Below are 26,575 nucleotides of genomic sequence, written 5' to 3'. Positions count from 1 at the left end.
GACGAGAAATATCGTAAACCATGAGTCAGCGTATATATGCATATATACCGTTATACACACGTGTATCGCTCGCGTACACGTGTGTACACGTTATACGAATACACGGACGTACGCGTTGGGCGGAGATTTTTGGTGCACCGCATGTCCGTATGCATCAGTACGCGGTCGGATAGGGGATGAAACCGCGCTGTTGCTTTGCACGGAGGGGTGGACAAACTGAGATGTGAGAGCGAACGGATACGCGATTATCACCGCGTGTGCTTCTCTAACCGTGACTGATACACATACGAAAGTAATTTCTTTTTTTCCTCTAGCTCCTCCTCCTCCTCCTCCTCCTTCTTCTTCTCCGCGAAAGCGATCTCTCTCCTTTCCAAATATTTCTCGCAGCCCATTGTTGTTCACGTATAATCCGCTGCAGGTCGCGAATTTAACAATTTTCACGTTTCCCCGAAATATACAATATACATAGAGGAGCAGGATAGCGGACCTAATCGCGATTTTGGGTGAAAATTTATGTACCTTGTTAGTTTACGCGTTGTGTGATTATTTTTAGTCCGTTCGGGTTCGTCGTTGGTTGTTGGTTGTTTTTTTTTAATCTTTATTCTTTTTTTTTTTCACTCTCAGATAGAGAGAGCGGAAGCGGAACACGTAGGTACGCGCGAATACGGATACGGTTCGCCGGTGGGTCGCGGTACCGCGAAACGAGGAGCTTCGGCGAAACCGAAACCCGGAGAGAGAGAAAGAGGGGGGGTTGGAGGGTCGGGGGATTTGCGCCTCTCGCTAGGATGTCGATAAGGTTCGCATTGTCCGGCCGTCACGCGGACCTCCTTCCTTCTCCCCCCCCCCTGCCCTTCGCCGCCCCCTTCTCGCCATCTCGTTTCTGACGCTGGCCAACCCTTAAACGGCGCTGTTTATATTAAACTCAGGGGTTAATCCCGCGGCTTACTCTAATACCTCGCAACCCTTGCCCTGCGATATGGCGATAACGGATATGCATACAGATAGATAGGCTGAAGGTTCGCCGTTATTATAACGCTGAATTTTCAACCTTACCGCCGCCCCCGACGCTAGCTGCTGTTTCACCGGTACCTCTCTCCGAACCTCCGAGAGGATGAATAATAATCCAACGGGAAATTATCCTGTCGTCCGCGATTCGAAAAAAAAAAAACAAACGAATTTACTTTCGCCCTTCAGTTTTCGAAGTTCGACGAGGATTTGGATTATCGATTTGTCTCGACGAATGAAGTTCACAGTCGATAATTTTCAGAGGTTAAAGGGATCGGTAACTGGACGTAACGCGGATAACTCACGTCCGATCGACGAATTTTGGTCGCGTGACGGGGGGTAAGTACGCCGTGTATCAGTATCGATGAATATATAGGTCCGTGCAGTCGTAGAGTATATACGTACAACAATCGGTACGATATATCTGACGTGTCAAGAATTTTGGAAGCGCGCGACCCTACACCCTGACCCTCCACTCTCTCCTTCTCCTTTCTCCTTCCATTTCTCTACGGACCCTTGACTAAAACGCGTTTGTCCATCGGTGTGTTACGGAGAGACGCGCGCGACTCGTACGGAGCGTGTACACCACCTATAAACACAATGCTCATCACGATACGGGAAGGGAGGAGGCGAGACGCGAGATCGCAGGGGTGCGAGGGAGAGAAACAGGAGAGGAGGAGACGGAGAAGGAGAAGGAGTAAACGAATCAAGGGACAGGGGTGGAAAGGGTGCGCGGACGGGGTCGGAAGTCGGGTTCACAGATAACAGTCCGTGTCATGAAGCCACCCCTCGTATATATACCGTGTGGGTTTGTAGCGCGCGCCGCGATGCACATTGGCGTCGGTATTTGCATTGTGTGTTTCGTTAACGTTCGCGCTCCGCCGCCGCCGCCACCGCCGCCGCTACCCTTCGCCAACTTTCTCGCCGATTTTTTACTCTCCTCTTTTCCAAAAACGGAGGCGGCGCGCGTGCTCTTCGCGCGGAGCGTCGACCGCGAAGAAAAAACAAAAAAGAAGAACCGGCCAATTTTTGGAGCCGATTTTTTTCCCGTCGTTTCATTTCAATCGACGTGAACCGCGCGCGCGTATTTCTCTACGACGGGCGCACGTACGCACGTGCTGATTATTCTCTGTCATGGAAACGATCGTATCACGGATTGCGTAACATTCCAACCGACTATGTGATTCAAGATCGTTCTACCCTGATAAATAGCAGTTACACACGCGTTATAAAGAGCAATTATAAGTATATCGTGTAAAGTAGCCACATTATTTTGCATTATTACGCAACCGAAGAATTAACACTCGATTGAATCGACGTCGTGTTTAAGTAGTTGAAAACCAGGGTGGAACGGAAAATACGTTGAGGTAGGTCAGGAATATGTATACGTTAAGAAAAAACAAATAGAAAAATAATTCGACCTGATCTAAAATTCGAAAATTCGATACTCCGTCTTCGTTTGTTTGTTTTATCTAAATAATACGCGTTGTGAATGGATCAATTTAAACATTTGACGCTACGGTTTGTGAAAAGGGGATGTGGCGTGGGTGTGGGTAGGTATGGGAGTACGGGGATCGGCGATGTTTCTCCCTCAGGTTCACCGGGAGATAGAAATTCAGAGCGGCGTCGATCGGGGGTAATCAGCGTCTATCAAGGGCAACGTTCTTCGTGCCGGCGTCGAAATTGTACCGGGCGTTTGTCAATCACCGTGCAACCGATCTTGGCGTGCGTACAAGTCCGAGGAGCCGAGCAGTCCGAGTACGAGAAATAAAGGAGAGAAAGAAAAAAAAAAAAACATATGCCCTTTCCAAAGTCCCCATCAATCCCCTTGAATACGTATACCTACGCCTCGAGATATACGTACGTACGATAAACAAACTGAGGGAGGGGATCGGGGCCAACAAAAGAATCGAATCGCGGACTACGCTGTCTGCGTGTATATTCGCCAAACGAACTGTAGCGTTAGCTTTTATATATCTCACTTTTAATTGGCGCATCCGCGAACCCGGATAAGAATCGATTCCTCTGAATTATTATACATGTGGTTGGAAATATTTTGGATTTATCGCCAACGGAAGAAAAGGGAAAATTCGATCAAATTTTTCAAATTCTCCAACTGACTTTCGTTTTCGCTTTTCGGAAATTCACGGTATAGTGTACGAAAATCGAAAGTTGAAAGCTGGACCGCCGTCGACTCGAAAAAGAAAATTATAAATACGTCCAACTCGTCTGCCCCTCTCTCTCTCTCTCTCTCCGTTGTTTTTCTTTTACAAGCGTTGCCTCATCTCGTAAGTGAAACACGAGGGGTGTGTACGCGCGGGGGTATAATAGAAATATGGTAGAGGGGGTTTTGACATTCGTTGGATAAAATTTATGTATAATTACTATCGACAGTCTCGGTTCACTTGGGGATGAATGAAAGGAAATTGACAGGTGTGGGTGTGCGCGAGATTTAACGTCACGTCAGTGGATCTTTCACTTGATTTTATTATACGCCAGAGAGAGCTTTTCAGACATCGACATCCACACCGACCGGGAGACACCGACGCGATTGTTGCCCGGTGGAAAAGAAGACCCGATCCTCTCGCACGGTTGTCTGTGTGCCTTCGGCTATTGCCCGTTAACAATTTTCAATAGAAAACGCTAGTCATCCACGTTACACTGTGTCCGCGCTGCCCGCCTAGGAGAACGAGATGGACGGAGAGAATGTAGGAAAAAAACAAACAAAAAGAAAAAAAAAAAAAAACAACAACTAGGAAAAAAAAAGTAATGATAAAAGAATTGTCTACCTATTTTCATATCAACGCGCTCGTGTGAGCGCAGTTCGAACAAAGACAAAAAGCAACAGTTGTAACAAACTGAGAAGAACAAGAAAAAACAAAAAAAACAAAAAAAAACAAAAACAAAAATGGTCATTCGTGTCGTTCGAAGACGGGACGAATAATTAAATCGCCATACGCTTCGAACGAGGTACGAAAAATGACAGCACCTTGTTTGTTTCATGGCGCCTCTGATCCTTCGTATCGGCCAAATTTTTCAACAAAAAATCGAGCATTCTTTCCGCGCGCAAATCTACGATTAAATACAGCGTAAATTTCCAATGAAAGTTTATTCTTTCGGATTCTCGATTCGAAATTTTCACACGTACCGATAACGTCCACTCGTTCGGAGATGGAACGTCGCGCGTTTCGATCGTGTTTTCGATGGGTATCGGCCGATGTTCGAAGCTTGCACAAAGCCGACGTACACACACACACACACACACACGGAATTGTACACGCCATGTGCTACGCGTACACACAGATAGAAATGACGTAAAGTGGAGAGAGAGAGGGAGAGAGAGAGAGAGAGAGAGAGAGAGAGGCGAATCTGGTAGTTTCGCGGGAGGTGAGGTGAGAGATAAGCCGTTTCACTCCCGTCGTTCGCAACTTCCGGTCAGAGTTTGGAGAGCTGGGGTGGAAAGCGCGTATACGTTACACGCGTAACGTACGTTCGATACACCCGAGCACGGGGGGGAGGGAGGGGGGGGGGGGGGTAGGTAGGATAGCTAGCTGCGGATCGCATCGCGTTTCGACTCGAGCGGGCCGTGCTCCTGATTTCGATATACGTATACGTGTATACCGCTGCGAGCCGGGGCTCGCTCGCTTTTGACGCGCAACGCGTACGGGAAAAGGGAAATAGAGAAATGGAACAATGAAAAGACGAAGGAGGAGGGGGGGGGGGAGGGGAAGGATACTGGATGCGCTGGATATGACGACGCTAGACAATGCCGACGCTGCGCCGCTCCTGCTGCACCCAGCGGGGCCGCGCTCCCCTCCCCCCCGCCGCTTCGCCTTCATCTCGATCTCCATCTCCATCTCCCTTCCACAAAACCCACCGATGACAACCGTGTCCGGACCGACACGACGTTTCCAGACTATCTTCTGCCCCATCTACCCCGCAAACCAGACCCTGTTACACTCCGGGATGACGCGGGGACGTTGGAATCGGGAATAGGAAATATGGGGGAGGTGAACCTTCTCTATACTCCGAGGCTCCGAGGCTCCGAGGCTCCCACTCTACGTTCATGCAAAACCAACCGCACTATATGGATATACACCGAGACCATTTATTCACGTGGTATACGGCTGCCCCTGGATTATGCTAATCGCCACGAATTCGACGACCCCCCTCCCCCCCCCCCCCCATCACGCGTCTCGTACCCCACGGCTATTCTCTTCACCGATCTTCGAACGATTGTGAGTCTTCGCCAAGGATGGTCGATTTTTTTTCTATGCTAACGAAACGCTTCGTATCTTTTTGGAAATTTACAACGCACGAGATCGATAATACCGATGATTTTCGAATTATAAAATCAAAATTCAACCAACGAGGAATTCCTATAATATAATTCGAACTAATTAGCTTATCAACGTCTGCGCATTTAGTATATATACGCTGTCCTCGTCGACTCGTTGGAAAATTGATTGATACGTTATTTGTTTGTTTTTTGTTTTTTTGTGTTTTTTTTTTTTAAATATTTTTCCCCGCGATCCGGTGCGTGGGTTTTTGACTAATGAAGGGTGACCGGAGGGTCTATGAACCGCGGGCGAGTCTCGAGAAGTTTAATGCACGGCGTAACGCTCGTTCCGCGGAGTTTGTACGGTGTAGGCACATACACGTGACGCGTAATACCTGAAATTACGGTATCTAATTGCTCGAATCAAATGCTGGAACGAGGGCATAGTGCATAAAATATGTTTACCTACCCAGATCACTCCTTACTTCGTATTATATGGCTCAGCTTTCTCCGACCGGCGCACCGCTCGCTTTATTATTATCCCGTAGAGTGTGCAATTTAACATATCAGGTGTACGCGAGTGGCTAAACGTTCTCATTCACCTTATTATCGATGGTATATTGGAAAAAAAATAGAAGCAAATATTGAAAAACAATCAAAAATTTCGACCCACGAACTTTATTCAAGTATTATTGCAACGAAAATCATCGAAGATCATCCGAAAATTAAAAAAAAAATGCATCGAGTATTTTCACTTCTCAACCATTAAATCCTTTTTCGTGATTTTCCTATTTCCTTGATTTCTTTCACTACATTTTTGAGTTGTTTTTCTTTTCCTTCAAGTTAAACAAAATGGTCCTAATTTTTCGGACAAAAAAAATTCAGAACTCGAAAAGAGCTGGTATATACAAAAAAAAAAAAATCTTATTTACGAATTTTGAAAATGTATTTCAGGGCTCGGACGATATCCGAAAAAAATCGCGAATCAAATTTGAGACGGTGAGATTTGCAGGCGGGTTGAGGGACCTGGAGATCTCCGAGTATACGCGTATCGAAGACGCATATATATATGTGTGTATGTAGAGGAGTGCAAGGAGGAGGAGAAAACGACGGAAGAAAAAAAGGATGAAAAAGTGAAGAAGAAAAAAAGAAAGAAGTAAAAATTATTAAGGAGGTGAATCTGTGGTAGGTTTACACGTATTCCAGATGAGAAAATATACCTTATATATTACTCCCACGATTATGCGGTATCATGCGATGCAATTCCCTTTACCTTTGCCTTTATTACTTCACTTTATACATCGTGTGTATATTGCATACATATGTACCACACGTACATTACGTAAACGTGTGTGTATATCCATAATACGAGGGTTACCCAACGTCTGCTGCGTTGGTTAGCAGCTTCGTATTATAGTACATGAGATATGTATACAATATATATGTATATATATACGTGTATATATTATGAGATAGACCACCCCATTAACAATCTAATTAAGAATACCTACGACATGGAATTAGAGAATCGGAGGAAGGGGAATGAAAGAGAGGTAGAAAACTTGGCCTCGACACGGAGCTGGAATTTTTACCACAAAGTTTACCATTACACGTTCCGACGTGGCGAAGAAAAGCGTTGCGGAACGATAGATTTTACATTCTCATACTTTTCCATCCATTCATTTCGATTCTCATTTCTTCAAAACTTGTGCTATTATATATGAGTGTTTTTTTTTTTTTTTTTTTCGTTTTGTTTCATTTCAATTTTCAACGGCGAAAATCGATCGTTATTATTATTGTTGTTTTTCGTATTCGAAGTTCGAAGATGCGACGCATCCGTTTCTGCTACGCGGCTAGGCCAGATGCGCGCTTACACCGGTTGACTCGCTCGCCTGCAACCTATCGCGCGATTTGCGATTTGCCACGTGCTGTTCAATTTCGGAATGCTCGCCTCATGAACGCGCGGTATGCACAGGTACGCGTTACACCGTGCGCAGCACACGTATGCAACTTCGTCCCCTGTCTCATTCTCTCTACCTCTGTATTTCTATCTCCGCGCGTTGTTATTCCTCTAATTGGTATTTTCGAACGGTCAATCCGCATTGACTCGAAAAATACAGGTGCGATTCCAATTGTTTCGATGAATCTGTTCAATTTTCTTCGTTTCAATGGAAAATCGATACATTCAAGATAATCATTGCGTACAGTAGATTACAGTATATCGACACTAAAAGTTAAAAAGGCACAGATGATGCAAAAAAAAAAAAAAATGAGTTTTCGACGATCCCTAATTTTCGAAAAGCTCGCGTGCCAATAAGTTTTGAATATAAATCAGACGTGAGATAAATTCGATCGAAAAATACGGTGACAAAGAAATCTGGCTTTGTTATAATTCTACTTGACGTATATTACGTATAGTTGTGTTACAGTGCATACACGCATTTGTAGACACAGGTAACGCGATTAGTCGCCAGTTTCTAGGGCACGGAATGTATAGGTGGGTAAAATTTTTATGACTAGATAAGCGAACAGCGTGACAAAACCGAGTGCCGGCTGCAGCTGAGGTGATTGAGACGGAGGATTGAAAGAAAAAGCAGAAAGGATAAATAAAAATAACATAAAAAAAAAAGAGAAATAAAATAAAATAAAAATAATGAAAATAAATAAAATTATCATTTACACGTGGTTCGTTCGTGCGCGTTTGCGATAGATTACAAAAGCGCATGTATGTACCTATACCCGTACGTTCGAACCGAACGAATTGATTAATTATTTTCTCCGCGTCTTCTTTTTTTTTTTTTTTTTTCGCGCAAAAAACTATGAACTTAATTTTCCACACGACTGTGCAATCGCGTCGTTCGACACGATGTTTCCATATTACGTATAAATACGTAAATTTTAGAAAAACAAATTTGATGTAATTTTGCCGTCGGTTGGGTTAGACACACACGCGGGTATATGTATATGTATAATCATATCCGTCACGTAGTGCCGCGAGTGTTTATTAACGCGGAGAGAGAGATACGCTTTCTCAATTCGCATTCTGATATCTTATATCCAACCGTAGCGTTTTGATGGATCGTAAAAATCGCATTAAAATATCATGTATATTATGTATACAAAACCGAATGGTAATTCGATTGATCGGAATTGTTTCTTTTTTCTTTTTTCTTTTTTTTTTTGTTTTTTTCAATTTATTTATACGGTATTAATTTTTTCATCTTTCGATGGAAGTGTAACAACGACGAGACAAATTCGCACGCATCGTGATAAAACAAAAGAAAAAAGAAAAAAAAAGAAAAAAAAGAGAGATGAAGGAGCGTTTGAAAATTCTTACCTGTGGTGAAGAGTACGATGGCTTTTAGGCAACTGTATTCGGCGGAGTCTACGTGGAGTGCTTTTAATTTTTCTACTTGTTCTTGAAATATCCTTATATGATCCATGAAGGCGACAACCCTATCGGCTGCCATAGGTGATGCGTGTAGACCCGCGGCCGCCAATAACGGTGCAACGTGAAGGGGCATCGAACACTGGCTCGCGTTTAATACGAACAATTCGCTCCAAACTAGCCTTAACAGGGCCACCTGATCCGTGACCTGGAGGTCCGGAAAAAATGGTATATTTCTCGCCCATTCGACAGCCGAGAATAAAAGTCTCGCTGCCAATTCGCAGATGTTATCTATACCCATTATGTTGTTTGGTTGCATACACTGACCGTATCTGGACGTCGGATACGGTTCTGCCCTCAAAAGTAAACTTATATACGACGATAGGTACGAATGACCATTCAAACTTGCACATGCCACCGTGTCGCCGTTTGTCAATGCAAATTGACCCGGCAGACCAGGTATTGCCGGCTGAGACGGAGGAACTCGACCCCGTTGGACAGCTGAAACAGAAAATTACGGACACGGATAAATAAAACGGACTATCCGTAAATATCGATCGTCTTTTATCTACATTTAATTGGCGCAGGCGTCAAAAATTCCATTTACATCTCTAACGCGAAAAATTCGAACAAACCGGTGAGAATCCGACGTGTGAGATGCCGTCTCAATACCACGCACGGAATCCTTTCGCATTTCTGCTGGGGTACGCGTATACCTGTGTGTACGACATTCGTGTGTATATTATGTAAAAATGGATAGGTGTACCGTACATGACACGTATACGCACATGTCTATTTTACATACACTTGTGCATAAGCTCCGCAGGTACCGTCGTTTTGCTTCGGTTGCTCTCGCGCGCGCACCCGCATAAATTATGATAATTCCTCACGTGTGTGTGGATATAGTGTATCGTCTATATACACACACACACGTAAAATCGAAAGACCGTTTCTGTCTCCCACTATTTTAGATATTTGTTTGTTTTTTTTTTTTCTTTTCTAAGAATTTTTATGAATTTTCCTCTCCTTTTTTTTTTTTGTCAATTTTTCACAACCGTACACCGAACGATACCGAATTTTTTCGCGTCGTCGAAACGTTTCGCATGTGATTTTCCAGGAATTTCGGTTATGCAGTCGCACAGATAGATACAGGGCGAGACTTTGGTCCGTTCGCCTCTCTGTTCCCTCTATATCGTACATCACGATAATATATATCTCGATGTTATTTTTCGCGAATTTTTTCGCTTTCCGGAAGATGAATATTATATATAGGTTTAAGACGTAGAATGAAGACGGCGAGTCCGTAGCCAGGAGCATCGCGCATTGCCAATAAGTAGATTCCGTTATATCAACGTTGTATAGACGTCGTACGTACGTAAGCAAAGGTACGACGTATATATAAGACGCTACTTGGTCTTGACTTTCTTATAGGTATGCACGGTGGTATACATAAGTATATACTCCGGTCGCTTTTCGAACTAGCAGCAGCCACAAACCGGCAACGGGCAAACTAACGCAATAAACGAGATTCTTCTATCTCTCGGGCACACGACTATAATTCCTTTTAGCTCCTCTCTCCCTATATAACGCCGACACGTCCTATACGGACGCTGCCCGCAACACGTTTTATCACGGATATACACGTCTGCCCGTAACGAAAACGCATATTTAGCGGTGAAAAACTGAATCCACGTCTGATTCCTCGCTCTCCGAACCCCGCATCGTCTCGTTTCGAACACGTCGTCGGATGTGAAATTGAAAGGTTTCGCTTGGTCCGTCGAAACTTCGAAAATTGAATCGGGCGAATGTATATCGGGGCAGTTTGCCTACGGAACTCGATGGGGTATTATTGGAAGAAATTGTCGAAAATGGTCGAGATTCGTCGCAGTTGGAAGAGGCATAGAACGCGATCCGAGAGGTGCGGGCTGCATCCAGAGAAGAAGAGCCCGATCGGCGGCGCGCTTGTTGCGCGGAGCTCGTTATGAAAAAATACTTGCACACTTTGAGACCCCTCTAAAAGACGCAATAGAAGAGATACGATGATGGTGCTTACGGGCCCAGAAACCCCGCTGTGAAATGCTGGATTCCTTCGCTACAGTCAGTTGCGTTCAACTTGCAGTATGGAAAAAAACGAGAAAAAAAAAGAAGAAGAAGAAGAAGAAGAAAAGAAGGAAAGGGAAGATCGAAGGGAACTGTGGGAGAGAACGAGGAGGGAGGTAGGAGACGGTTCCGAAAGGAACGAACGGAAATCGTTTCGTCGCCATAATTACATTTATAATTACGATAGCGACGCGCGAATCGCGCTGTTTGAGCAGCGCGCGTGTCCACAGAGGGAATAGAAATTGTTTTTTTGTTTTTTTTTCCCCCCATCATTCATCGGAGCAGGACGTACTTTCGTTGGCCGTTTTCTTCGTCGTCCAAAAACCCATTATCGCCATTTAGCGTTACCGGCTCGTCCGTTTCATTTTTTGTCTATCCTTATTTTTCTCCGCGTAGGATATAGGTAGAAGGTACCTCCTATTGTACGGAGAGACGTGCGGTACGCGCCTGTATGAATATGTAGGTATGCGCGAGGATGACGCTTTTTACGAAGGTAAAACTCTCGGTGACGCAAGGTGAGATGAGACGAGACGAGGCGCGGCGAGGTGAGGCGGAGGTGAGGCTCTTCTGAGGTTCTGAGGCAAAGTGCGGCCGGTCCACCGGACATAGATTGATGGTCGCGTACCCATGGAGCCGAAAAATCCAAGAAGAAGAACCGGCACCACCATCGTTTTCCATATACACACGCACATCCGCTCTCGACATATATATATACCCGTCTATATCCACCTATATACACATATATACGCGCGTTTATATTATGCATGTACATACGGACGCTGCGGTGTTTGAGAAAAGAAAGACGAAGACGAAGACGAAGAAGCAGAGGAAGAGGAAGAAGGTAACGCGTAAGGGAGTGAATAAGAAAAATTAAAAAAAAAAACCAAAAAAAACACAACATAAATGAAAGAAGAGAGAAGCGCATCGCGCTTATATACCTATATATGGACCCCCAGCATCACCGCGCATCACGATCACCGGGGCGCTAGGGCATCACTCAAAATAATTACAAACACTGAAAATAACGATTAATCTTAAAGCCCCCCCCCCTCCCGTCCCCCGTCTTATGTATACGTGTATCCTATGTACGGTACATGTACCGGCGTATACCTAACTATACGTGATCCGTCCGTCCGTCTCTTCTTTTCTTTCTTACCGACTGACTGACTGTCCGTCTGTCTGTCCATACACATTCGTCCGTGTCTAATAATAAACGTATTACGACACGAGCTTGGTATATAGGTATTTATATGTATATATATATATGTAGCATGTACATACATATACATAAGTAGGTACGTATGATAGGTATACGCGATCGGTGTACATGACCATCTGTACGCAAAGATTTGGTATATTGCGATTCGATGATTGAGCTGCCGCGGATCCCGCGATGCGCGACTTACGAAATGTTGATATGCGGGTCTTCTTTTTCGTTTTTTTTTTTCGTCCACGTTCCGTATAAATCTTCCAATTTTTCAAATTATCGCCGTTCTTTTCATGGCTTTGAGAATTTTTGAATTTCCCATCAGGTTCTCCTTTTTTTCTCCTTAGAAGACGTTCTTCTCTTCGGTCTTGATATGATATACCACCCGTTACACGTGTATTCGGTGAAACGAGGAGGAAAAAAAACGGATGAAAATTGATAAATAAAATTAAAAAAAGTTGTCGGAAGAGAGAAAATCTTTTCTAACCCGATCATGAGCGTCCCGTCCATCTATATCCACCTACAATTTCTCCGATGTGGACGACCCACATAACTAGCAGGTCAATAGGCCATCCACTGCTGATGATGCTGCTTCTTTTACATGCCGCGTTACCTTTTTTACATCCGTCGAACGTACGTACGTTCGTAAGATGAAATTCATACCCGCACATTGTACGATGTGAAATACCTGAAGTTAGGTTATTGCACGGCGTATCTGATATTGTCTTCCTTCCGTATCGCGAGGTCGGGGCTAGAAGGGCGTATCCCACAAAATTGAACCAATTCAAATGTCATCGAGATCAGGGTTGTTCGAAGAATTCAACGCGACGACACGTGCAGCAAAACTTTTTCGAGGAATACTATCTTGATTTTATTTTTTTTCTACCTGGTTTTTCCGCGCTCTTTGGTTAGATCGCGTTACCTTACAAATATAAGGAAGTAATGGCATCGTTAATATTTTGGAAGGAAAATCATTTAATGCGTACCTTTTATAATCTGAATGATTTTAAGACGTAAAACGGAAGTATTTTCAAATAAAATACAGAAAAAATAAAGGGAAAAACGAAGCGCGCGGAAAACTTGTTTTTTTTTTTTTTTTTCTTCTTCAGTCTATTAATTTTCATTTATATTACATTACGTGTCAACGAACGTATATATACTCGTATACAAGAGGTGCGGTGACGATCGGCAGCTGGTCCAGCAGGTATACGTATGTATGCGTAATACGAACGCGACGCATATACGCGCACGTTCAAATATACGTATATATAAATTTATATCAACGTGTGTATAAATATTCTTGTGGATCCGACGCGATCGTTAAAGATTTTTAAGATCTTCCCGGTATATCTAAAAGCGGTCGTATGACGTAACGAAAAAATACGCGTCAACGTACGTATTAAATACACGGTGTACGTATTATATACACCAGATACATGTGGGCAGTAGGCAACGATTCGTTCGTGAGTATCGGTTAACTGAGAAAATTATGAAAAAAAAAAAAAAAAAAAAATCATCGCAAAAACGTTTTATACGATCTACGTATGAATATTTTCAGGAACATCTCGCCCCGTTATACAATACCTACAGTGTATCGATATATCTTCTCCTAAAAAATGTCGTTACAACTTTGATGCGCGTAGATTTGTACGTCAAATAATTATAATCGTAGACCTCGTTTTTTTTTCTTTTCTTTTTTTTTGTGGTTGGAAAAATCATTAAATACCGATACAGGTACCGCATTGGGAGAGATGGGTGTGCGTTTAACATACACGCGTGCTGCGGGTATTCTCGACTTTTTTTGGGTGTTGAAAGAATTGAACGTCTATAATTTAGATATTAAATTACGAATGGGTGAAATTAATAAAATACACCTATTCGTAAGTTCGACGAAAATTATTGATTCGGTATTTATTCAACGATTTCTGTTCATAATCACGTTATGATTCCGCGCAAGGTATATGTATATAATACGAATAGAGATTTTTTTTTTCTTTTACGATTTTTCATTTTATTATAATATATTTTGCCTCGGAGAGCGGCTACCACGTACGATGATGAGATGTTTACGATCCTATGTATACTGTACATTATATACCTGCATAATGCTATGCTTTGAAGCAAAAAATTATTGCCACGCAAATTTTTCTCTTATTTCGATACTTTTTTTTATTTATTTTTCATTTTTTTTTAATTTTTTTTTTTGGGGTAAATCGTCGATTCTCCACCGCGGCAAAAATCATGCCGCGGCTCTGTATTTACCGATTTTCGTTTGGTACAGTACACGCTCTTTATACACACGTAGTGTATATAACCCAAGGTTTATGGGGGTTCGCGTTTTTCATGAGAAAATTACCGATCTCCATGCAAAAATTAAGCGCTGACGATATCTCATCTGAAAACGGCTACGAAAGAATTCTTCCGCAGCAACTCGAACGTATACCTACCTACTGTGCATCGCGATCTTGACTCTTCTCCGATGTGTATTTGATTATTTTTCTTTTTTTTTTTTTCCCTTTATTATTTATTCATTTATTTTTCGAGTCGAATAGTGTGCGGAATTTTTCTATCGTTTCTGTTATAAATTAAATTTTTGCAACCGATCAAAATTCGAAAAATAATTTACAATTATAAATCATCTGTACGGTATAGCGTACGATGGGTATACATAATATGATATTCGATGAAATACGTACAGTGGCTAGGTTATGGTGGTAAGAATCGAACGTTTTCGCCGTTTTTGGAAGTTTTAAAAAACAAGCGACGAATCCGTACGGGTATGCGTATGTTTATAAATATATGACGCAATTTGCTTACAAATATATGAGACCTCTACGGAGTGACGCAACAGTCAGAAGTAAAAGGTTCTCTTGCAAACTTCGCTCGCTATTAAACGAAGAATGAAAAAAATAAATCGATTGAAATAATAGAGAAGTTGAAAAATACGCCGCCGAAAACTTCTCACAATATTACAACGCGCGTAACTTCGTATTCAAATTCGGATGATTCCGCACTCCAATTTTGGCACGAGATAACTCCGACGTACGGAACCTCGCGGTGCAGACGCTCCGAAACCAGAGAAATGTATCTTACGTTTTATGCCTACGTGTACAGGGCATTCCAAGCTAACGATAAATTAGTTCTGCATTTTTCCACGAGCTATCTCTTTTTCGTCGTTCGTTTATTCTTCATTTCGTTCGGAAGAGAATCCGAATGCCTAATCTCATTCCTTTCGCAATGATTGTTGTATTTTTTTTGATCGTGTGTTTTATTCGGAAATTTTCGAAACGGCGTGCGAACGATATTTTGCTAACGGTGCAAAAAACGAATGAATAAAAAATTAAAATACCCGCACTAATAATTAGCATTTCTCTTATGCACGTATACGAAACGCGTCCGTTCATTCATTGAGATTTATAGTTTCTCAATAAATCGATGAACAATCGATACAGATATAACCAATGGTAATTATCTCGACGGTTTTCAGAGACCGGATCGAGAGCGAAAAAAAATTCTCGAAGCGTGGTCAGGGTCTCGGAGTCCGGGCGTCGATTTGGCAGGTAATGCCCCATACGTATCCGCGCGTGTAGGTGTAGTAGGTGTAGAGCTCCTTCGGGAGGGGAGAAAGAGAGAGGTCGGTCGAGAGGTTACAAGGTCACACGCGTCCAGTCCGAGCCATGAGCCCGGGCGCAGGGCCCGAGTTGGACCGCGTTGGCCGGGCCCGGGCCCGCAAACGTACGCCGGGAGGTTCCCACGGTGTTGTTTGCCGGCAGTCCCGGGGCCCTCGCTACTTCTTCTGCTGCTGCTGCTGCTTTTGCCTTTCCTACTCTCCTCTCTCCGATCTTCTTTCCATTATCCTCCACGTTTTCTTTCTCTCCAGATTTTTCGTTTCTTCATTTTTTACATACCAAATCTACGGAGGAGCGGCAGATTCGCGCGAGACGAGGCGCTAGGCGTCCAAGGAAAATCATCTTTTTTCACACCCCGCGCCCGAGGTACCGAGCGTTTGCATCCTCGTCCGATCGGAATTATCGAGGATTCCAGGCGGGCCGTCTGCTTTTTACGAGGAGTGATGCTCGAGTTTTACTCTCTTCTTCTTCGTCTCTCCCCCTTCATCCCTCCGCGCGTTTCATATATATGACGTACATATGTACTCGCTTTCTTTCTTTCTTTCTTTCTTCTTGGGAGGTGGTTGTACACGAGTAGTATTATCAACGTAAGATCAGACTATAAATTAGTCGAACTTCTCGCGTTATACGCAAGGCGATCGTGATCTCAGATTATAAACGCAATACGTACGTACACAAGCTGTACATACGTATACGTGTATAGAGGTGTATAGGTTGCCGCTGTCCCTTCCGAAAACGGCTTCGAATAATTTTATAACTCAGGGGAACCACCCCGGAGTTAATTTCACACCGCCGCCGTCTATCGCCGTGGCGCGCATTTGGGCGAAAATTCTCCGATCCCGATCGACCGCTCGACGAGAAAATAACGCAAATTCTTTGGTTTATTGTTCGGGGTGGGGTTCGCACCGCCTAGAATTATTTTGATAATAATTATCGTGGACTTGTCCGTGGTCGTGCGGAGCAGCCGGTATACATATCGGACCTCGCGGTCGGGTATAGCTCGTGAACTTTCACATTCTGACTGCACGCGGTGGTCTAAGAGACCTCAAGTTTTACGTGGTGTGTATACGGTACGGTACGTACATCATCCATTTATCCGACGATTATGTGTGGGTATATATAATATGGATCTGGTGTATATTTTGTATCTATAGACACGTGAAAGTTGGGTACGTTGAAAATGAGAACTTTTAGTTCGTCGATCGATGTGAGTTATTGCGGCAATTTTTTCTGAAAACATGTTGTACCTATACGCGTTGTACATGGAAGTAGGTAGATATTTTATTTTTCATTCGCCGCGTACTTTTCGATTCTCGAATTCGTATCGGGCATTCCATTTTTAACCCCCTCCAAAATTTTGTTCGCTCTTTTTCTATTCTCTAGCGTGATAAAAATCAGCGGATACCGATTTAGAGTCGAACTTTTTCAAAGATTCTTTCCGTTCGAGTCCTTGATCCTTTTTTTCCTCGTTCTTGTTTCGACTTTGCGTTTTTTGAGCACAGTTTTTCTACAAATTTTTTGGATATCGATACCGGGTGACTGGGGTGATTTGTTTTATCATCGCAATATTTTCTTTTCGCGTAGATTTTCTCGCACGTACATACATATCCGTAACTATGTGCATACGTGTGTGTGTACGTGAAACGTATGTATTATAAAAATTACACGACGTCTATACGCAATTATAACGGACATGACTACACGCCTGGGTCATTTGATAATGACTTTCTGAATGCAGACCTCAACAACAACACAACGAAAATTACGGTTATTTACCTTCCTCTCATTCTCATATCTCTCTCTCTCTCTCTCTCTCACTCTCTCTCTCTCTCTCTCTCTCTTTCTCCGTCTGTCGTACACATCGTAGTGGATTGTACATATACGTATATATGTATATGTTTTTTGTATGTACGTTATTCTCGTATATAGTACGGTGGAAATTCTTCGTGCACACGATGACCGTTTAAAATTTGATTTGGGTTTTTCTTTTTCTCACAAAACATAGAAAATATGTGAATAAAAGACGAGGAAATGAATCAAAAAAATATTTGATATATATCGCGATCGATGATCCGTGATGTAACGAGCGTATAGTTCGTGTAACGATCGATCGTGTGTCGCAATGATATAGTTTAACACAGATTCGATTTTTTCTTTCTTAATTATCGTGGATTCTCTCTGTTATTATTGCCCCTCCCCTCTGATTTGCTAATGTCCTTAAATACTTTGAACCGATTTTCTCTCTTCATTCTTTCATGTATATATATGTATATATATATATACGTGTATATTGTGTGTATATATATATACCGCGATATATGCCGTAGCTGTGTTACACAGAGAAGAAGCGAGCTGGAGGAACGCCGCGAGACCGCTAATTGATTAAAGTCACGATCCTGACCCTCGTCGTCGTAATATCGGCAATCTCCTCCGACGGTATCTCGATTCCCGTCCCGTCTATTTTCGCTTTCTTTTTTCGTTTCATTTTTTTCAGGATATTTTTTTCTCTCGACTTTTTTGGTTTTTTACCCCCTCCGTGCGCTGCGTGTACCTATAGATAGTTATTTTTTATTCCTACTCTTTCGAATCCCCAGCGCGCGGGACATCGGGGCAACTCCTTCAACCTCCATTGTGCAACTCTCTCGACGATCGTCCGGAAAACAATGTCTAATTTTAGGTAATCCGACTAATAGTTGGCGGAGTGCTGTTACCGAAGTTCGCGCACAAGTTAATGGGGGATAAATGAAAGCTCCGAGTAGAAACTTGTCTGTTATAATTTGCGATACCCCCACGTATACGATCATTATAGCTGTACGATTACGAACCTATGCCATCGAGATTGTCGGTAATTGGGTCACATTAGGATTTCAATGCTTCATCGGGCTCGAAAGTGTTCGAATGAATTTTCTAGAATCTTCCCGCAATCCGATCGGATTCTACAATGAATTCAACCACATTCGCTCCGAAAAACGGTCTCGGTTGAAATGTGTCATTTCTCAGGGCAACTCTGAGGAGGTGCCAAAAAGTCAAAATAAAAAAAATGACGAATAAATTTTCGTTTGGACAAAAAAAAATCATCATTCGTTATATTCCCACACGAGGAAAAGCATTCGAAAAAGAATTCACGTTCCGTTCAAAATCAAAGTAAATTTGAAGTAGAAAAAAAAAAAAAAAAAAATGTCCAATTCTCGAGGAACGGAAGAGTCGAACGATGGTTCAAATCTGTACCTACACCGAACGAGTCGTAATCGAGAGAGAAGAAAAAAAAATTAGCAAAAACGGAATAAGGAGAGAACAGGACGTGGGATTCGTAGAGTATGCTTCACCTACGAGAGTCCTGCGAATCGTCGTGGGTTATACATATTTCGATGAAATTTTTTCCCCCCGTCTTTTAAAAGCGAATATGAGGCATGCATATACGCGGCATGTACATATAGCGCGATGCGCAGGTTAATCTCGCGTGCGCATATCCTGCAACAGTCTCTTCGGCCTGCCCTGGACATATAGGAGGATGAGGATGAGGAGGAGGAGGAGGAGGAGGAGGAGGAGGTTGCCTTTGGGGCCCGAGGCCTGGGCGCCTCGGGGCCCACGGAAGGAAGGGGCCCCGGGTAAGGTCATGCACCTCGATGACCTCGGACCAACCGTTCCCCCTCCACCCTTTTCTCCCTACCACTCCCCCTCGCATTCTATATTATATACCACCCCACGGCGAGATCCCCGCGTTCGCGAAGGCATCGCCTCACGTGCCCTGAACATCGCCATCATCACCGTCGTACACGCATACCTAGGACCGTAGGCGACGTCGTCGTCGCCTTGGTATGCGTTAGCCATGTGCGAGGCTCGGATTATGCTTTCCAAAATTTCCCGTTTCGAGGAGCTCCGTTTTTTCCATCGACGATTGATCCGTCGTAGACTCTCGGCTCGTTGGTTTTTCCGTAATCGCGCGTTGCGCCGAACTTATTGCGAACAATCCAGAGATTGGAAAGAGGTTTACCTATTTTCTAATCGTTTTTTCGATTTTTTATTCGTATTAGGTATACAGATGAAACTGAATAAAAATTGGATTGCACGTACTTCAACGTACATGTATATAACGCGGCGTGATCGTGGTCAGCGGTTCTTTTGAGAACCTAAATATGACGTAGGCATGTCGTATATTACGTACGTTCCGCAACGTATATTCTGCAATCCGGCTAATATACAGATATAGATATATATATATATATACCAGGTGTACTCGCGAGATGATGTGGAATTTTGAAACCGCTAACCACACCAAATGTGCTGTACACGTTTCGTGTACGATCATGACGATGACGACGACGACGATGACGTACGACAATATTCTCTCGTTGCTCGAACGGTGTATGGCATATTTTTATACAGATGTACATGAAAATGTACACCGCTGATATATGTACGTATGTACTGTGTGAAATAAGGAGCGTACAGGTGTGTACGGTATAAATATAATATATAATGTGTAATTTTTATACCAACCACCTTGTAACAAGGTCAGATCTTATCGAACCGTGAAGAATCGAGTAAAAGAGGAATATAGAACCGAGCCTTAGCGGGCATATGTATATATGATACGTGAAATATCGCTTACGTATGATAATACCTACACACGTGGATCAACGTGTGCGATGCGAAGCCAAAAATACGGCGTTGTGTGCACGAAGGTGCGTAGGTACTACCTTCTGGGTGGGGGTCCGTTTCAGAGCTCGTATAATAGCGCGGCTAAGGAAGCGAAGAATAAGAAGAGGAAGAAATTAAAGAGCGGGAGGATGGCGTGAGAACTTTTCTTCTACCTTTCCACACTCCTCCTCCTCATCCTTCCACCATTCTCCCTCTCTTTCTTTTACCTCTTCCAATTCGTTCTTCTTCTACTCTTTTCGTCTTTCCACTACCTCCCAATTAAATGTTTATAGTCGGTACCGTTTCGCGTGTATATTACATACCTAATAACGCGCGCCAAACTGTTTTCACTCGTGCTCGAATGCGGCGCGTTGCCAGCTACGCGATATATTTACACGCGAATTGGACTGATTTTATTGCGGATCGGGATGATTTACGGCAACGAATAAAAATAGCCTTGGAACTATAGATACGTACGTACGTAACAACCGCCCAATAAACGAAACAACGAAAATACAAAATTAAAATCAACGCTCTCAAAAACCAACGAAATTGTTCAATCGTCACTCCGAGACAACGCGATCACGAAATTCGTGTAAATTTATAATCATAAAATCTGGATAAAAATCTGACAAGTTTCATTCTCTGTTTTCCAACATCGTCGTCAACGTCATCTTCGTTTATAAATTATTATATTTTTACAGATATAAAATTGTCGCGATTTTACAATTAATTTTCTATAATTAAATACTACGGTTATATAGTTAATAAGTTTTGATAAGAAAGATCAGTACAATGCATACCTTCCCGCCGCATGCCCATCTTCAGGCACTTCTTCAGTCGACAGTACTGGCACTGGTTTCTATGGTGTTGGTCGATCGGACAGTTTCGAGCACCTCGACACGAGTAGGTTAAATTTCTCCTCACGCTCCTTTTGAAAAAACTTTTACAGCCTGAAACAGTTAAGGAAATGCAGAGTTGTAAAATTTTTTCGACAACCGGGTATATATATATGTATATATATAATCCGTAATTCTACGTCTATTTTTCTTGCGTCGTACGGAAGAAGAAAGGAGAGGAAAAAAAAAAAAAACACCATCCATAGGTAGGTGGGTACACATTAGCAATTGAAATGTCCTCACCGAAGAATTGCGGGAGTACAATGCTGTGTGTATATTGTGCTTTATAGGCAGTCCGATTGTAATGTGCCACTTGAGCGCCACTTACAATTATATAGGGTATTTATTATACGCGACTCCGTTTTCTTTTTTTTTTTTTTTATTCAATTTTTTGTTGTTGTTGTTGTTGTTGTTGTTGTTGTTGTTGTTGTTGTATACACACGTGTAACTAGGTAGACACTTTTTTCATGTATATATATATACCTACGCAGGGCATGCGATCGTATTTAATAACGTGAGATTACGCATTACGGTCGCTATATGAAAATATAAAAAGGAGGAAAAACTACGTCAAGGGTCCTGAACTTGCACGAGCGACTTTTGTCATTTCTTGTGGGTGTCTTTTTGCGGCGCGCGTTTTGTACATGAGCGCAGTTTCCTCCTTTTCATTTATACGTCTCTCGAATCCATTGTTACATTACCGGCAATTACCGGTAAGAAGATAAAAAAAAAAAAAAAAAAAAAGAAACGACAGAAGAAGAATAAAAAAACGATGTATGAAACAGCTTAATAATATCGTGGGAATTTTACCATACTACATTTCACCCGTTTTATCGTAACACATATTTCGAATCGTTCCATTACCTACCTACCTACCTACCTACCTACCTGTTGTATATAGTCACCATATATCTACTCGTATATTACGTACGCGCTATATATACCTGCATCTGATATACACTAATTGATCATTGCTCCGTAAGGTAGTATACGGATGTGTATGAACGGTGCGTTAACCTTTGAAAAATCGAAAGAGCCACGATTAGGGAGAATTTTTACGTGTTGCAAGAGCGCGCGCGCTCGCGGTGACTTTAATGCCCGCGCAAGACACGTTTATGTGCCAAAGCAGCTAGCTCGCGCGTATCGCGAGTATTATATTTGAAATATCGATACTTTTTTTTTGGATTTTTTCTTTTTTTGCTCCGCTGCATTGTTGTTATTATTACAATGTTCTTATATTAAATGATCGATATGCTCGTTGATCGGGTCGAGAAAACAAATCAAAATAAAAGTATAAACAACAATTGCATAACACGCTCGCCTCGGAGTTTAACGAATTAATTTGGAGATTCTCGCGTACGTTAACGCGAGTGTGTCGAAATTCATTATTTATTTCATTGTCAGAATCGGCTGCAATCAATAAATTATTCGGCGTAAAGAATTATGTATAAGTATATATGCCTATATATCTATGAAAAAGGAAAAAAAACATAGGTATACCGATAGCTGAAAGAGAAAGAAAAAAAAAAAAAACTGCTTCTGATTCAGGAATATTTTATAACTCGTAACTTGTATCATCGGTCATCGATTTGAAAACCGCTTAGAACCGTCTACCGCTGAATGAATTTGTAATAAATTATTTCTAATATTTAAATCGTATAAGGCGACAGAAATAGATTTGTTGTTCATTTAAGAACGATCCATTTTTAATCGATCAACTCGTTATTTGCGATTCTCAGATTGCACAATGAGAGTATTCACATAATGTACTTGCAATATTGCGATGGATGTTCGATAAAATGGGAGTGAAACAAAAAAAAGAAACAATACATTTTCCATTTTATGAGAATAAGAAAATATAAATTGATATAAAGTGAAACAAGAGTATTACATATCGACGTCTGTCAATAGATATAACATCCTTCGACTTTGGACGAATTATTTGCAATAGGTATACAGAGCAATACCTATACTATATACCATACATAAAAGTGCAGCAGGAAACTACGATAGAGATAAAATTAACGATTCTAATGAGAAGTTGATTTAATTTTAATAGGTCGCGTATTTGTTATAATTTATATCCTGAAGGCAATTACGCGACTATGTAATTGCCTGCGGTACACATAATATGAAATATCTGTAAACATATGCGTATCAATTTAATGAACGAAAAAGTATACAAGTTTCGCATGTTCTTCATATGCGAAATGTTTCAGACTGTCCGATTCCAAAATCGAAAATACAGTATTCCGTTCGAAAACAATCCAACTTGACCTTGATTTCACCACGACGAGGTCATTTGCCGAAAATGTAAATAGCGTCAAGTTCTGTCCCCCTTAAGATCCCACGACTTTTGTGAGGAAACATTGAGGTGTTACACTTGAAACCAGCCACCCTGTATACTATATAAATGCTAATATACCTGTTTATATATTCGATCGTTTCGAAAATTAATTTTAACACAAACAATTCATTAATTTTCACCCGACTATCTTATTTCGATCATTGCTACAGATTTGAATTACTAATATGCAATCATAGGTACATAAAATAAATAAATAAATAAATAAATAATCATGCATTACGCAGTCTGTGCACCGGGTGCAATTCTCCACAGGTATATGGGATCCTATAATAACAATATGTATTATACTAATATATATATATGTAATTCTCGGGCTCACACCACGGTGCAGCTATGGTATAGGCGGCCCATTAGTTCAGCGATTAGGATCAATGTCCTTGACGACGAAGATATGACTGCACTCTACATATATATATATATATATACATGTATCTTTATACGCGTACATAGGTGACATGTATGTATTTATTATACACGTGTATTTATCCACTTCCTGTTGCAGCCTGGAGCGTATGTTGCACTCATGCATATACCGCATATACAGCAGAAAGAAAATATATTCTAGTCCCTCAGCCTCTGAGTGAAATACGTGTGTATATAGATACACGTGTATACGTATACATAGTTAACAGAGATTGATAAGATACCGTTGCGACAGTAGGTACATAGGTACGTGTATGAAACACATAACGTGCAGGCGGCTTCTGTATTTCTTCGCATGATTGAATATATATCGTGCAGTTTCCCTGCAAAACTTGAAATATATATCGCTATAACATATATATACTTATACACGCGCATTTTAATTACAGATAAATCTACGAGCGTTTATTATATCGCACACCCGTATTAACCTTGAAATTTCTGTTTCAGGTTGTCCGTAATCTTTTTCACCTTCCAGCAAACGAAGTTATTCGTTCGAGGCTCGATCATTCGATCGACTCCCTCGATATATTTTACGCAAACCATATCACCGTGACGGGGTACCGACGTGACTCGTTAATTATATATCGGTCGCCATTTCGTACCGATCTCGTTCCTCGTTCGTTTCGTCAAACGAATCAACGTCATTCGCTTTTCTTCGATCTCGGAATTTTTACCGACTCAACGCGTATGTATAACGCGCGTAAAGGCACGAACTATACAAAATCCATAAGAGGTCGATCCCGAACTCAAAGATATCCGCACATATGTGTATACGTTGCATATGTACACGCACGCCGTACATCGCTAACTCGTACAAACGGGGGTAGGGAGGAGGAGGGGAAGGAGGGGGGAGGGGGGGGGACGGTATATAATTCCGCGCTTGAAAAGTAGAAGATGTGTATAACGTACGTTACCTATAGAATTAACGCCGGTTTGCCCGAACGCATCCTCTGTGACCAATTATCTCGCTAACGAACCCCGTGGAGTCTCGCTGTATAATGCTTTACACCTATGTGCCCCGTGCTTTACGGTGAATACGTACCGCGCTTCATACCAACACACGTAAATAGGTTCCACGTTCACGCGTGTCCGTGTGTTATATCCTACGCCCTCGCGCGCGCGCCCGTGCGGTATATAAGAAAATACCGGTAATTAATTATAACAATGTCGTTAATTTTACGCGCTCGAGTCGAAATGTTACTGACCGCTTACGTTGTGGTACTTGTATCCTGTAGCTTCTCTCGCGTATCTCGATCTACTCTACAGGTGTGTATATATAGACGGTGTACAACCGTAACAACTATAAATGCATCGTGGGTATTCGTACAATAATATTAAATAAATGCATCGAACCTTTGACTACTTAAGTCGATTGACACGTTACATTTCATCCGCTGCGATAGGATTCCGTCACAATTAGAAGAAACAAAAGAATAAAATTTTATCGTACCGAGAGGGGAGAAAGAACGTATTTTTCCTTCTCGTGAGATAATGTATACGTATAGAAACTATATCGTCGGAATTGAATTTTTTCAAGTAATGAAAATTTTAATTCAGGACGATACGATGGGAAACGCATGGAACGAAATATACTCGTCAATCAAAAGTCGAACGGTATATTTTCGAATTGAAAAAAAAAATATCAAGCAGGGTTGGACACGCGATTATATTCTGTGACTCCGTGAGTAATATTATTCATAAATTATTCTTCTCGCGCGTCACACATTCAAATGTTATACACGTAATACAAATATAGACTCGATGCATAATATATACCCAAGACGTACGTACCTACGTACCTACCTACGTACAATGAGAAATGAGATTAATAAGGATTAGCAAAGACGAAATAATACAATATGATCTCATTAGCACGATTAGCCCGAGGGCCTGCACAGGATGTCTGGCTTCTTCTTGCAGGGGCGCGTATTGGTTGGGGGGGGGAGGGGGAGGGGGGTAAACAGAGGGAGGAAGGGGCACACAAGCGTACGACTAAGTAGGTATACGTACGCGTGTGTAGTTCTTTACGCGTATACCTATACACGTCGTCGTACATACTTATATCGGCGGGGAAGGGAATAAGAGACCCGGAGTTCCGAAGAGAAGCCCCGGCGGGTATCTCAGACCGCAATTCTAGAATTGAATTTCCTTAGGTAACGTATCCGCACACCCCGAGAAATATCACATACACCCAGATAAATGTACATATACGTATGCACGTATGTTCGTACGTATAAACATATTCCACCAGCGCCCGCATACGCCGTCGCTTCTGCTGATATTAAAACCGTCGTCGTGTATGCATGTGTAAACACACACACACGCACGCGCGTCATACGTATCTTTTTGTCCGGTACGCGCGCACGTGCCCCTTTTCCTTCGATTCTTGCTGCGGTTACGGAAAAGACACAAGATACAGGCACCCGATAATAATAAATGGGAAAAAGAGGGAACCGACGAAAAGAAGAAGATGCGGTCTAAATTGTTCATTATTCAATATTCTCGTTATATTCCACGATATATTTTTGTGTCTTCGATGGGGGAGGACAGAAAACGAAAACCATGATTTTGTGAATTCGTTTGTTTGATTGTTTTCTAATTTTTCCCTCCGCCACTCGCTCCTTCCTTCGGGA

General features: G+C 42.1%; 1 protein-coding gene across 2 annotated transcripts in view; it reads right to left on the bottom strand.

Moving 5' to 3' along the window:
• The window catches only part of LOC105689387 (steroid receptor seven-up, isoforms B/C), a 63,212-nt gene that overhangs the window by 27,866 nt on the left and 8,771 nt on the right, over positions 1-26,575 (bottom strand). Inside the window, exons 2-3 of one of the 2 annotated variants that reach the window (XM_048649843.1) lie at positions 21,044-21,202; positions 8,622-9,173 (exon numbers count right to left, since the gene is read on the bottom strand). In XM_048649843.1, coding sequence (XP_048505800.1) covers positions 8,622-9,173; positions 21,044-21,202 — 711 coding nt within the window. The remainder of the gene's footprint in view (positions 1-8,621; positions 9,174-21,043; positions 21,203-26,575) is intronic. The other variant, XM_012406360.3, reaches the window with a different exon arrangement.

The sequence above is a fragment of the Athalia rosae genome, chromosome 2, assembly GCF_917208135.1.
Source record: "Athalia rosae chromosome 2, iyAthRosa1.1, whole genome shotgun sequence".
NCBI classification, from domain to species: Eukaryota; Metazoa; Arthropoda; class Insecta; order Hymenoptera; family Athaliidae; genus Athalia; species Athalia rosae.
The sequence above is the reverse complement of the archived record's forward strand: the minus strand, read 5'-3'. Positions and strand labels throughout refer to the sequence as shown.